The sequence below is a fragment of the Chlorocebus sabaeus genome, chromosome 14 (genome assembly GCF_047675955.1).
Source record: "Chlorocebus sabaeus isolate Y175 chromosome 14, mChlSab1.0.hap1, whole genome shotgun sequence".
Lineage (NCBI taxonomy): Eukaryota > Metazoa > Chordata > Mammalia > Primates > Cercopithecidae > Chlorocebus > Chlorocebus sabaeus.
In genome coordinates, this window is record NC_132917.1 from 46,289,897 (window position 1) to 46,304,794 (window position 14,898).

Consider the following 14,898-nt stretch of genomic DNA (forward strand, 5'->3'; position numbering starts at 1 on the left):
GGCTACTCCCAGAAAGTGCCTCACACTGGCCAGAAAAGATGCATCCAAGTTCCCCCAGGCACTGAACTGTCCAAGGGAGGACGCTGCCAGGCACAGGGATACTTTGCAGGCCAAGTGCAGACATTTACAAGCTCCTGAGGGTCCTGCCCTAAGACTCTGGTGCGGCAAGTTTGGCAGTTGTTGGCTCCCCCTTCCCACTAGCCACAAGTGTGGGCCTGGGCCAGGATCAGGGAAGCTGAGCTGGCATCTCTCCTTCCAGTGGGCAGGCTGCCCTATAGCGGACAGTAACTCCTAGGGCCTTTAAACCTCTACACCAGGACAGGCTCAGTATCTGGTGGGTAAGAGACTCACCCCTTCCCCCAAGTTGTCTACTGAATATGCCACGGAGCTGCCAGCCTTGGGCAGGGATTTCTAGCCCTGAAACTCCACAGAGCATGAAATCCCACTCTGACCCTCCCTGCATGTACACCAGGCCCCCGCCAGGGGCAGAGGGAAGCAATGCTCACTGGGTGAGGTGGAGGAAGGCTGGGCCTCAGGGCACCAGAGGACTGGGAAATGGTTAGCCAACAACCCATCCAAAGAAGGTAGGTAGACTTTGGGAGTCAGTACCATGCGTGAGCCAAGGCTCCAAACCCCTGGCACATGCCCCAATGTTCCATCAATGTCACTTACAAAATACACATTCAAAGATGAAATTAGGAATTTCAGGGCAGCAAATACAGTTCACGAAACCCCAGGTGCTGGGCCCTTCAGAGCATGGGTCCCTGTGTGACTGTGCTGGTTGGATGCCCATTAAGTTGATTCTGGACATGTGAGGAAAACCTCTAGACCTCATTAAATAACATCAGTTTGGGTACTGAAGCTGAAACAAAGGAAGAAAAACACACTTCATATGCATATTAAACTAGAGCACCCAGATCCACAGGTCAAGAACACTATTCACATCTCACACATTCACCACCTGAGGCCAAGCTGAAGAGCAGATGTCATCACTCCCCACATCCCAGACTGCAGAATGAACCAGAAGCTGTGGCATGTATGGATGAATTGGAATTTGAATTCTGAGCATTAATTTGGGCTTTATTTCAAAGTTAACACTTTAGCCATCCAAGGGGTATTTCATGAAGAAAAACAGAACAATATCAGAGCATCAAAGAGGAGGAAATACTACTAGTTTCCTTTCCCCCCAAAACTTAAACTTTCATGGTTTAGTGGTTCAACACTAGCTTCACTTCCCAGAGGCTTATATAAAGAACTTTCTGTTGGCGTTAGCACCAAACAAGGCCATTCGTATTTCTGGCATCTTTTCCTTGGCTGAGAGATCCAGTCGGCTTTCCAAGGTATTTGAAACCTTTATTCTCTGATTGCCACTGTAGACCTCCACACCTCCAGCTGCATTCACAGCCAGGTATGCCTCTTGATCAATATGGACCTCCACATGTTTTTGGGAAATTGTCATATATTCGGGGATGGCTTTTTGCACAGCAGCCTCCACCAGGAGGAGGTCCTGTGGCCGGCAGCGCACAATCATCACAGGTTCCAGCAGTCGGAGCAGACCCTGGAGCACCAGTTTATCCAGAAGCCCCTGGTAGACCTCTGGGTTCTCCACAATCCGGCTGAGTCTCAGCTTCGCCTCACTGAGCAAATCTGAGATGAGGTCATCTCGGGCTCTCAGGACTTTCAGCCTTGCCTGATTCCTCATGGTGGACATCTGGATTTTCTTCTGCTGCTCTATCTGCTTCTCCTTTTTCTCATAATACTCCATAATCTTCAGTCGTTGGGTTTGCACAAGGCGTCCTTTCTCAATGTTAAACTCTTCCTCAGCCTTGGCATCGATTTCCTCTGCTTTCTCATTGGCTTCCTGCTCAATGAAAGCCATCATGTGCTTAATCTGCTTTTTCACATCGACATCACTCAGGGCCATGGCTGCTCTCAGAGGCGATGGCAGAGAGGGAGGTGGCACACTGTTCGGCTCCTTTAACTTAGGACAATTTCAGGAGTGTCTCTGGAATTCCACTTTCTCAGCTATACCAGTGAACAAGAGGACGAAAGAGAAAGTCAGAGGCTTTAGAGGAGGATTGCAGAGACTGTATATATACTCCTCACTTCACAGATGAGGAAACTGAGGTTCAGAGAGGGGACACAATTTATCCAAGTTTATACTCTAGAAGAACAGAGACTTGAACCTGGGTCTCCAGAATCCCATCCCTGCTACACTCACTATCATTGTCATCAAATAATAATGAGGCAGTTAGGGCAGACCTAATCCAGAAGCTCTCTACGGAGCAGTGGCCTGAGACTCAGATAGCAAGCCAACAGAATGGAAACACCAAATTAATACATAAATGGAAAGCATATCCACATTTTGGGGTCAGAAGGGTTGGGGAAAGTCTTCAGAAACTCGTGGTCAGCCAGGATTTAATCCAGAAAGGCTGCCTGGAGGTAGGAGGATTGTAAGAACCTTCAAATGATACAGAGAAAAGGAATACTACTAAGCAGAAAATGGCATCTTGGAGAGATGAGATTTGCTTTGTAACCTAGCATGAGATCCATCCTAAAGAATGTTGCATGTGCACTTGAGGAGAATGTGTATTGTGTTGCCGTTGGGTGGAATGTTCTACATATATGTCTGTAAGGTCCATTTGGTCTATAGTGTTGTTCAAGTTCTCTGTTTCTTTACTGATTTTCTGTCTGCATATTCTATCCATTATCTATTCACTTCCCAGAAGCTTATATTTAAAAACTTTATGGCTGGGCACAGTGGCTCATGCCTGTGATCCCAGCACTTTGGGAGGCCAAGGCAGGTGGATCATGAGGTCAGGAGATAGAGACCATCCTGGCCAACATGGTGAAACCCCATCTCTACTAAAATACAAAAAAATTAGCCAGGCATGGTGGCACGTGCCTGTAGTCCCAGCTACTCAGGAGGCTGAGGGAGGGGAATTGCTTGAACTCAGGAGGCAGAGGTTGCAGTGAGCTGAGATCGCACCACTGCACTCCAGCCTAGTGACAGAGAAAGACTCCGTTTCAAAAAACAAAACAAAACAAAACAAAACTTTATATACTTTATATAAGTCTAGACCTCCCCACTTCCCTAGAGCTCATATAAGGGAAGGGGGAGGGATTGAAGGTGGTCTTTTTACTGGAAGTGATTTCCAAACCTGGATGTATATCTGAACCACTTGGAGGATCTTTAAGAAACATAGCTTTTAGCGTGGTGACTCACACCTGTAATCCCAGCACTTTGGGAGGCCGAGCTGGGTGGATCACCTGAGGCCAATAGTTCAAGACCAACCTGGCCAACATGGTGAAATCCCATCTCTAATAAAAATACAAAAATTAGCTGGGCGTGGTGATGGCTGCCTGTAATCCCAGCTACTCAGGGAGCTGAGGCAGGAGAATCACTTGAACCTGGGAGGTGGAAGTTCCAGTGAGCTGAGCTTGCGCTATTGCAGTCCAGCCTGGGCGACAAGACTGAGATTCTGTCTCAATAAATGAATAAATAAATAAAAAGATAAAGAAAATATAGCTTTTAAGGCCCCAATACTATACCTACTGAATGAGAATCTCTGCCAGTAAGGTCTGGGAATCCATATCTTTGAAAGGCTCCTGGGATGTTCAACAAGCCCAAGAAAAGGATGTATGAACAAAATGAGAATATCAAAAAAGATATAGAAAATATGAAAAAGAACCAAACAAATTTTGGAGCTGAAGAATACAATAACTGAACTGAAAAAACTCACTAGAGGAGTTCAACAGGAAAAGATCAGTGAGCTTGAAGATACAACATTTGAAATTATCCAGTCAAAGGAGAAAAAAAAAAAAAAGAATGAGAGAGAGTAAAGAAAGCCTAACAGACTTATGGGACACCATCAAGCAGACCAATATATGCATTATGGGAGTCTCAAAAGAAGGCTGGGAAAAAAGGATAGAAAGTTTTTAAAGAAATAATGGCCAAAAACTTCTCAAATGTAGGGAGGGAAATGTCTATCCACATTCAAGAAGTCTAATGGACTTGAACTAAGATAAACCCAAAAAAGTCCTTATCAAGACACATTATAATCAAATTGTCAAAAGTCAAAGACAGAGATAATTTTGAAAGCAGAAAGAGAAAAGAGTCTCATCACATATAAGGGAGCTTCCATAGACTACCAGTAGATTTCTCAGTAGATATCTTGTAGTACAGGAAAGAGTAAGATGATATATTCAAAGGGCTGGAAAAAAAAACCCCTGCTAATCAAGAACACTGTATTTGGAAAAACTGTCCTTCGAAAATGAAAGAAAACTAAAGATTTTGCTAGATAAACAAAAGCTGAGGAAGTTCATCACCACTAGACCCACCTTACAAGATATACTAAAGGGAACCCTTCTATTTGAAATGAAAGGCCACTAGACAGCATATGAAAGTATAAAGCTCACTAGTAAAGATAAAGATATTGGCAAATACGGAACACTGTAATACTGTAATGGTGGTATGTAAATCACTTTTAATTCCGGTATAGAAGTTAAAAGGTGGGGGGGCACCCAAGATGGCCGAATAGGAACAGCTCCAGCCTCCAGCTCCCAGTGTGAGTGACACAGAAGACGGGCGATTTCTGCATTTTCAACTGAGGTACTGGGTTCATCTCACTGGGGTGTGTCGGACAGTCGGTGCTAGTCAATGGGTGCAGCCCAACCAGCGAGAGCTGAAGCAGGGCGAAGCATTGCCTCACCTGGGAAGCACAACGGGGAAGGGAGTTCCTTTTCCTAGCCAAGGGAAACTGAGACACACAACATCTGGAAAATCGGGTAACTCCCACCCTAATACTGTGCTTTACCAAGGGTCTTAGCAAATGGCACACCAGGAGATTATATCCCACGCCTGGCCCGGAGGGTCCCATGCCCACGGAGCCTCCCTCATTGCTATCACAGCAGTCTGAGATCTAACTGCAAGGTGGCAGCAAGGCTGGGGGAGGGGCACCTGCCATTGCTGAGGCTTAAGTAGGTAAACAAAACCACTGGGAAGCTCGAATTGGGTGGAGCCCACCACAGCTCAAGGAGGCCTGCCTGCCTCTGTAGACTCCACCTCTGGGGACAGGGCATAGCTAAACAAAAAGCAGCAGAAACCTCTTTAGATGTAAATGTCCCTGTCTGACAGCTTTGAAGAGAGCAGTGGTTCTCCCAGCACAGAGATTTAGATCTGAGAAAGGACAGACTGCCTGCTCAAGTGGGTCCCTGACCCCTGAGTAGCCTAACTGGGAGACATCCCCCACTAGGTGCAGACTGACACCTCACACCTCACATGGCTGGGTACTCCTCTAAGACAAAGCTTCCAGAGCAAGAATCAGACAGCAGCACTTGCTGTTCAGCAATATTCTATCTTCTGAAGCCTCTGCTGCTGATACCCAGGCAAACAGGGTCTGGAGTGGACCTCAAGCAAACTCCAACAGACCTGCACCTGAGGGTCCTGACTGTTAGAAGGAAAACTAACAAAGAGAAAGGACACCCACACCAAAACCCCATCAGTAAGTCACCATCATCAAAGACCAAAGGCAGATAAAACCACAAAGATGGGGAAAAAGCAATGCAGAAAAGCTGGAAATTCAAAAAACGAGAGCGCATCTCCCCCTCCAAAGGAACACAGCTCATCGCCAGCAACAGAACAAAGCTAGACGCAAAATGACTTTGACAAGCTGAGCAAAGAAGGCTTCAGTCGATCAAACTTCTCAGAGCTAAAGGAAGAACTACGTACCCAGTGCAAAGAAACTAAAAACCTTGAAAAAAGAATGGAAGAATGGATAACAAGAATAACCAATGCAGAAAAGTCCATAAACGAACTGATAGAGATGAAAACCATGACACAAGAACTACGTGACAAATGCACAAGCTTCAGTAACCAACTCGATCAACTGGAAGAAAGAGTATCAATGACTGAAGATCAAATGAATGAAATGAAGTGAGAAGTTTAGAGAAAAAAGAGTAAAAAGAAATGAACAAAGCCTCCAAGAAATATGGGATTATGTGAAAAGACCAAATCTACGTCTGATTGGTGTGCCTGAAAGTGACAGGGAGAATGGAACCAAGTTGGAAAACACTCTGCAGGATATTATGCAGGAGAACTTCCCCAACCTAGCAAGGCAGGCCAACATTCAAATTCAGGAAATACGGAGAACACCACAAATATACTCCTCGAGAAGAGCAACTCCAAGACACATAATTGTCAGATTCACCAAAGTTGAAATGAAGGAAAAAATGTTAAGGGCAGTCAGAGAGAAAGGTCGGGTTACCCACAAAGGGAAGCCCTTCACACTAACAGCAGATCTCTCAGCAGAAACTCTACAAGCCAGAAGAGAGTGGTGGCCAATATTCAACATTCTTAAAGAAGAGAATTTTCAGCCCAGAATAGCATATCCAGCCAAACTAAGTTTCATAAGTGAAGGAGAAATAAAATTCTTTACAGACAAGCAAATGCTGAGAGATTTTGTCACCAACAGGCCTGCCCTACAAGAGATCCTGAAGGAAGCATGGAAAGGAACAACCGGTACCAGTCATTGCGAAAATATGCCAAAATGGAAAGGAACAACTGGTACCAGCCATTGCAAAAATATGCCAAAATGTAAAGACCATCAATGCTAGGAAGAAACTGCATCAACTAACAAGCAAAACAACAAGCTAATATCATAATGACAGGATCAAATTCACACATAACAATATTAACAATATGGACTAAATGGTCCAATTAAAAGACAAAGACTGACAAACTGGATAAAGAGTCAAGACCCGGAGTCTCCAACTCCCAGCGCGAGCGACACAGAAGACCGGTGATTTCTGCATTTTCAACTGAGGTACTGGGTTCATCTCACTGGGGCGTGCCAGATGATCGGTGCTGGTCAGCTGCTGCAGCCCGACCAGCGAGAGCTGAAGCAGGGCGAGGCATTGCCTCACCTGGAAAGCGCAAGGGGGAAGGGAATCCCTTTTCCTAGCCAGAGGAACTGAGACACACAACACCTGGAAAATCGGGTAACTCCCACCCCAAAACTGCGCTTTAAGCAAACAGGAACACCAGGAGATCATATCCCACACCTGGCCGGGAGTGTCCCACACCCACGGAGCCTCCCTCATTGCTAGCACAGCAGTCTGTGATCTAGCGGCAAGGCAGCAGCGAGGCTGGGGGAGGGGCGCCCGCCATTGCTGAGGCTTAAGTAGGTAAACAAAGCTGCTGGGAAGCTCGAACTGGGTGGAGCTCACAGCAGCTCAAGGAAACCTGCCTGTCTCTGTAGACTCCACCTCTGGGGACAGGGCACAGTAAATAATAACAAACGCAGCAGCTCTGCAGACACAAACGACTCTGTCTGACAGCTTTGAAGAGAGCAGTGGATCTCCCAACACGGAGGTTGAGATCTGAGAAGGGACAGACTCCCTGCTCAAGTGGGTCCCTGACCCCTGAGTAGCCTAACTGGGAGACATCCCCCACTAGGGGCAGTCTGACACCCCACACCTCACAGGGTGGAGTACACCCCTGAGAGGAAGCTTCCAAAGCAAGAATCAGACAGGTACACTCGCTGTTCAGAAATATTCTATCTTCTGCAGCCTCTGCTGCTGATACCCAGGCAAACAGGGTCTGGAGTGGACCTCAAGCAATCTCCTACAGCTACAACGTACAGCTGAGGATCCTGACTGTTAGAAGGAAAGCTATCAAACAGGAAGGACACCTACACCAAAACCCCATCAGTACATCACCATCATCAAAGACCAGAGGCAGATAAAACCACAAAGATGGGGAAAAAGCAGGGCAGAAAAGCTGGGAATTCAAAAAATAAGAGCGCATCTCCCCCGGCAAAGGAGCGCAGCTCATCGCCAGCAACGGATCAAAGCTGGACGGAGAATGACTTCAACGAGATGAGAGAAGAAGGCTTCAGTCCATCAAATTTCTCAGAGCTAAAGGAGGAATTACGTACCCAGCGCAAAGAAACTAAAAATCTTGAAAAAAAAGTGGAAGAATTGATGGCTAGAGTAATTAATGCAGAGAAGCTCACAAACGAAATGAAAGAGACGAAAACCATGGCACGAGAAATACGTGACAAATGCACAAGCTTCAGTAACCGACTCGATCAACTGGAAGAAAGAATGTCAGCGATGGAGGATCAAATGAATGAAATGAAGCGAGAAGAGAAACCAAAAGAAAAAAGAAGGAAAAGAAATGAACAAAGCCTGCAAGAAGTATGGGATTATGTAAAAAGACCAAATCTACGTCTGATTGGGGTGCCTGAAAGTGAGGGGGAAAATGGAACCACGTTGGAAAACACTCTTCAGGATATCATCCAGGAGAACTTCCCCAACCTAGTAGGGCAGGCCAACATTCAAATCCAGGAAATACAGAGAACGCCACAAAGATACTCCTCGAGAAGAGCAACTCCAAGACACATAATTGCCAGATTCACCAAAGTTAAAATGAAGGAAAAAATCTTAAGGGCAGCCAGAGAGAAAGGTCGGGTTACCCACAAAGGGAAGCCCATCAGACTAACAGCAGATCTCTCGGCAGAAACTCTTCAAGCCAGAAGAGAGTGGGGGCCAATATTCAACATTCTTAAAGAAAAGAATTTTAAACCCAGGATTTTATATCCAGCCAAACTAAGTTTCATAAGTGAAGGAGAAATAAAATCCTTTACAGATAAGCAAATGCTTAGGGATTTTGTCACCACTAGGCCTGCCTTACAAGAGACCCTGAAGGAAGCACTAAACATGGAAAGGAACAACTGGTACCAGCCATTGCAAAAACATGCCAAAATGTAAAGACCATCAAGGCTAGGAAGAAACTACATCAACTAACGAGCAAAATAACCAGTTAATATCATAATGGCAGGATCAAGTTCACACATAACAATCTTAACCTTAAATGTAAATGGACTAAATGCTCCAATTAAAAGACACAGACTGGCAAACTGGATAAAGAGTCAAGACCCATCAGTCTGCTGTATTCAGGAGACCCATCTCACGCGCAGAGACATACATAGGCTCAAAATAAAGGGATGGAGGAAGATTTACCAAGCAAATGGAGAACAAAAAAAAGCGGGGGTTGCAATACTAGTCTCTGATAAAACAGACTTTAAACCATCAAAGATCAAAAGAGACAAAGAAGGCCATTACATAATGGTAAAGGGATCAATTCAACAGGAAGAGCTAACTATCCTAAATATATATGCACCCAATACAGGAGCACCCAGATTCATAAAGCAAGTCCTTAGAGACTTACAAAGAGACTTAGACTCCCATACAATAATAATGGGAGACTTCAACACTCCACTGTCAACATTAGACAGATCAACGAGACAGAAAGTTAACAAGGATATCCAGGAATTGAACTCATCTCTGCAGCAAGCAGACCTAATAGACATCTATAGAACTCTCCACCCCAAATCAACAGAATATACATTCTTCTCAGCACCACATCGTACTTACTCCAAAATTGACCACGTAATTGGAAGTAAAGCACTCCTCAGCAAATGTACAAGAACAGAAATTATAACAAACTGTCTCTCAGACCACAGTGCAATCAAATTAGAACTCAGGACTAAGAAACTCAATCAAAACCGCTCAACTACATGGAAACTGAACAACCTGCTCCTGAATGACTACTGGGTACATAACGAAATGAAGGCAGAAATAAAGATGTTCTTTGAAACCAATGAGAACAAAGATACAACATACCAGAATCTCTGGGACACATTTAAAGCAGTGTGTAGAGGGAAATTTATAGCACTAAATGCCCACAAGAGAAAGCAGGAAAGATCTAAAATTGACACTCTAACATCGCAATTAAAAGAACTAGAGAAGCAAGAGCAAACACATTCGAAAGCTAGCAGAAGGCAAGAAATAACTAAGATCAGAGCAGAACTGAAGGAGATAGAGACACAAAAAACCCTCCAAAAAATCAATGAATCCAGGAGTTGGTTTTTTGAAAAGATCAACAAAATTGACAGACCACTAGCAAGACTAATAAAGAAGAAAAGAGAGAAGAATCAAATCGACGCAATTACAAATGATAAAGGGGATATCACCACCGACCCCACAGAAATACAAACTACCATCAGAGAATACTATAAACACCTCTACGCAAATAAACTGGAAAATCTAGAAGAAATGGATAATTTCCTGGACACTTACACTCTTCCAAGACTAAACCAGGAAGAAGTTGAATCCCTGAATAGACCAATAGTAGGCTCTGAAATTGAGGCAATAATTAATAGCCTACCAACCAAAAAAAGTCCAGGACCAGATGGATTCACAGCTGAATTCTACCAGAGGTACAAGGAGGAGCTGGTACCATTCCTTCTGAAACTATTCCAATCAATCGAAAAAGAGGGAATCCTCCCTAACTCATTTTATGAGGCCAACATCATCCTGATACCAAAGCCTGGCAGAGACACAACAAAAAAAGAGAATTTTAGACCAATATCCCTGATGAACATCGATGCAAAAATCCTCAATAAAATACTGGCAAACCGGATTCAGCAGCACATCAAAAAGCTTATCCACCATGATCAAGTGGGCTTCATCCCTGGGATGCAAGGCTGGTTCAACATTCGCAAATCAATAAACATAATCCAGCATATAAACAGAACCAAAGACAAGAACCACATCATTATCTCAATAGATGCAGAAAAGGCTTTTGACAAAATTCAACAGCCCTTCATGCTAAAAACGCTCAATAAATTCGGTATTGATGGAACGTACCTCAAAATCATAAGAGCTATTTATGACAAACCCACAGCCAATATCATACTGAATGGGCAAAAACTGGAAAAATTCCCTTTGAAAACTGGCACAAGACAGGGATGCCCTCTCTCACCACTCCTATTCAACATAGTGTTGGAAGTTCTGGCTAGGGCAATCAGGCAAGAGAAAGAAATCAAGGGGATTCAGTTAGGAAAAGAAGAAGTCAAATTGTCCCTGTTTGCAGATGACATGATTGTATATTTAGAAAACCCCATTGTCTCAGCCCAAAATCTCCTTAAGCTGATAAGCAACTTCAGCAAAGTCTCAGGATACAAAATTAATGTGCAAAAATCACAAGCATTCTTATACACCAGTGACAGTCAAACAGAGAGCCAAATCAGGAATGAACTTCCATTCACAATTGCTTCAAAGAGAATAAAATACCTAGGAATCCAACTTACAAGGGATGTAAAGGACCTCTTCAAGGAGAACTACAAACCACTGCTCAGTGAAATCAAAGAGGACACAAACAAATGGAAGAACATACCATGCTCATGGATAGGAAGAATCAATATCGTGAAAATGGCCATACTGCCCAAGGTAATTTATAGATTCAATGCCATCCCCATCAAGCAACCAATGAGCTTCTTCACAGAATTGGAAAAAACTGCTTTAAAGTTCATATGGAACCAAAAAAGAGCCCGCATCTCCAAGACAATCCTAAGTCAAAAGAACAAAGCTGGAGGCATCACGCTACCTGACTTCAAACTATACTACAAGGCTACAGTAACCAAAACAGCATGGTACTGGTACCAAAACAGAGATATAGACCAATGGAACAGAACAGAGTCCTCAGAAATAATACCACACATCTATAGCCATCTGATCTTTGACAAACCTGAGAGAAACAAGAAATGGGGAAAGGATTCCCTATTTAATAAATGGTGCTGGGAAAATTGGCTAGCCATAAGTAGAAAGCTGAAACTGGATCCTTTCCTTACTCCTTATACGAAAATTAATTCAAGATGGATTAGAGACTTAAATGTTAGACCTAATACCATAAAAATCCTAGAGGAAAACCTAGGTAGTACCATTCAGGACATAGGCATGGGCAAAGACTTCATGTCTAAAACACCAAAAGCAACGGCAGCAAAAGCCAAAATTGACAAATGGGATCTCATTAAACTAAAGAGCTTCTGCACAGCAAAAGAAACTACCATCAGAGTGAACAGGCAACCTACAGAATGGGAGAAAATTTTTGCAATCTACTCATCTGACAAAGGGCTAATATCCAGAACCTACAAAGAACTCAAACAAATTTACAAGAAAAAAACAAACAACCCCATCAAAAAGTGGGCAAAGGATATGAACAGACATTTCTCAAAAGAAGACATTCATACAGCCAACAGACACATGAAAAAATGCTCATCATCACTGGCCATCAGAGAAATGCAAATCAAAACCACAATGAGATACCATCTCACACCAGTTAGAATGGCGATCATTCAAAAGTCAGGAAACAACAGGTGCTGGAGAGGATGTGGAGAAATAGGAACACTTTTACACTGTTGGTGGGATTGTAAACTAGTTCAACCATTATGGAAAACAGTATGGCGATTCCTCAAGGATCTAGAACTAGATGTACCATATGACCCAGCCATCCCATTACTAGGTATATACCCAAAGGATTATAAATTATGCTGCTATAAAGACACATGCACACGTATGTTTATTGCAGCACTATTCACAATAGCAAAGACTTGGAATCAACCCAAATGTCCATCAGTGACAGATTGGATTAAGAAAATGTGGCACATATACACCATGGAATACTATGCAGCCATAAAAAAGGATGAGTTTGTGTCCTTTGTAGGGACATGGATGCAGCTGGAAACCATCATTCTTAGCAAACTATCACAAGAACAGAAAACCAAACACCGCATGTTCTCACTCATAGGTGGGAACTGAACAATGAGATCACTTGGACTCGGGAAGGGGAACCTCACACACCGGGGCCTATCATGGGGAGGGGGGAGGGGGGAGGGATTGCATTGGGAGTTATACCTTATGTAAATGACGGGTTGATGGGTGCAGCACACCAACATGGCACAAGTATACATATGTAAAAAACCTGCACATTGTGCACATGTACCCTACAACTTGAAGTTTAATAATAATAAATAAATTAAAAAAAAAAAAAAAAAAAGAGTCAAGACCCATCAGTTTGCTGTATTCAGGAGACCCATCTCACGTGCAGAGACACACATAGGCTCAAAATAAAGGGATGGAGGAAGATCTACCAAGCAAATGGAAAACAAAAAAATGCAGGGGTTGCAATCCTAGTCTCTGATAAAACAGACTTTAAACCAACAAAGATCAAAAGAGACAAAGAAGGCCATTACATAATGGTAAAGGGATCAATTCAACAAGAAGAGCTAACTATCCTAAATATATATGCACCCAATACAGGAGCACCCAGATTCATAAAGCAAGTCCTTAGAGACTTACAAAGAGACTTAGACTCCCATACAATAATAACGGGAAACTTTAACACTCCACTGTCAACATTAGAAAGAACAATGAGACAGAAAGTTAACAAGGATATCCAGGAATTGAACTCAACTCTGTACCAAGTGGACCTATTCGACATCTACAGAACTCTCCACCTCAAATCAACAGAATATACATTATTCTCAGCACCACATCGCACTTATTCCAAAATTGACCACATAGTTGGAAGTAAAGCAAAAGCAAAAGAACATAAATTAGCAAGAACATAAATTATAACAAACTGTCTCTCAGACCACAGTGCAATCAAACTAGAACTCAGGACTAAGAAACTCAGTCAAAACCACTCAACTACATGGAAACTGAACAACCTGCTCCTGAATGACTACTGGGTACATAACAAAATGAAGGCAGAAATAAAGATGTTCTTTGAAACCAATGAGAACAAAGATACAACATACCAGAATCTCTGGGACACATTTAAAGCAGCGTGTAGAGGGAAATTTATAGAACTAAATGCCCACAAGAGAAAGCAGGAAAGATCTAAAATTGACACCCTAACATCACAATTAAAAGAACTAGAGAAGCAAGAGCAAACGCATTCAAAAGCTAGCAGAAGGCAAGAAATAACTAATATCAGAGCAGATCTGAAGGAGATAGACACATAAAAAACCCTTCAAAAAATTAATGAATCCAGGAGCTGGTTTTTTTAAAAGATCAACAAAATTGGTAGACCACTAGCAAGACTAATAAAGAAGAAAAGAGAGAGGAATCAAATAGACACAATAAAAAATGATAAAGGGAATATCACCACTGACCCCACAGAAATACAAACTACCATCAGAGAAAACTATAAACACCTCTATGCAAATAAACTAGAAAACCTAGAAGAAATGGATAAATTCCTGGACATATACACTCTCCCAAGACTAAACCAGGAAGAAGTTGAATCCCTGAATAGACCAATAGCAGGCTCTGAAATTGAGGCAATAATCAATAGCCTACCAACCAAAAAAAGCCCAGGACCAGAGAGATTGACAGTCGAATTCTACCAGAGGTACAAGAAGGAGCTGGTACCATTCCTTCTAAAACTATTCCAATCAATAGAAAAAGAGGGAATCCTCCCTAACTCATTTTATGAGGCCAACATCATCCCGATACCAAAGCCTGGCAGAGACACAACAAAAAAAGAGAATTTTAGACCAACATCCCTGATGAACATTGATGCAAAAATCCTCAATAAAATACTGGCAAACCAAATCCAGCAGAACATCAAAAAGCTTATCCACCATGATCAAGTGGGCTTCATCCCTGGGATGCAAGGCTGGTTCAACATATACAAATCAATAAACGTAATCCAGCATATAAACAGAACCAAAGACAAAAACGACATGATTATATCAATAGATCCAGAAAAGGCCATTGACAAAATTCAACAGCTCTTCATGCTAAAAACTCTCAATAAATTTGGTATTGATGGAACGTATCTCAAAATAATAAGAGCCATTTATGACAAACCCACAGCCAACATCATACTGAATGGGAAAAAACTAGAAGCATTCCCTTTGAAAACTGGCACAAGACAGGGATGCCCTCTCTCACCACTCCTATTCAACATAGATAGTGTTGGAAGTTCTGGCTAGGGCGTATTCAGTTAGGAAAAGAAGAAGTCAAATTGTCCCTATTTGCAGATGA

General features: G+C 42.8%; 1 protein-coding gene across 3 annotated transcripts in view; it reads right to left on the bottom strand.

Annotated features, from left to right (window-relative positions):
• Positions 1-804: 804 nt before the first annotated feature.
• ATP6V1E2 (ATPase H+ transporting V1 subunit E2) overlaps positions 805-14,898 on the bottom strand; it is a 43,795-nt gene continuing 29,701 nt past the window's right edge. For all 3 annotated transcript variants that reach the window (XM_073022950.1, XM_038006888.2, XM_073022949.1), the window contains one exon: positions 805-2,025. In XM_073022950.1, coding sequence (XP_072879051.1) covers positions 1,244-1,924 — 681 coding nt within the window. In that variant the 5' untranslated portion in view covers positions 1,925-2,025 and the 3' untranslated portion in view covers positions 805-1,243. The remainder of the gene's footprint in view (positions 2,026-14,898) is intronic.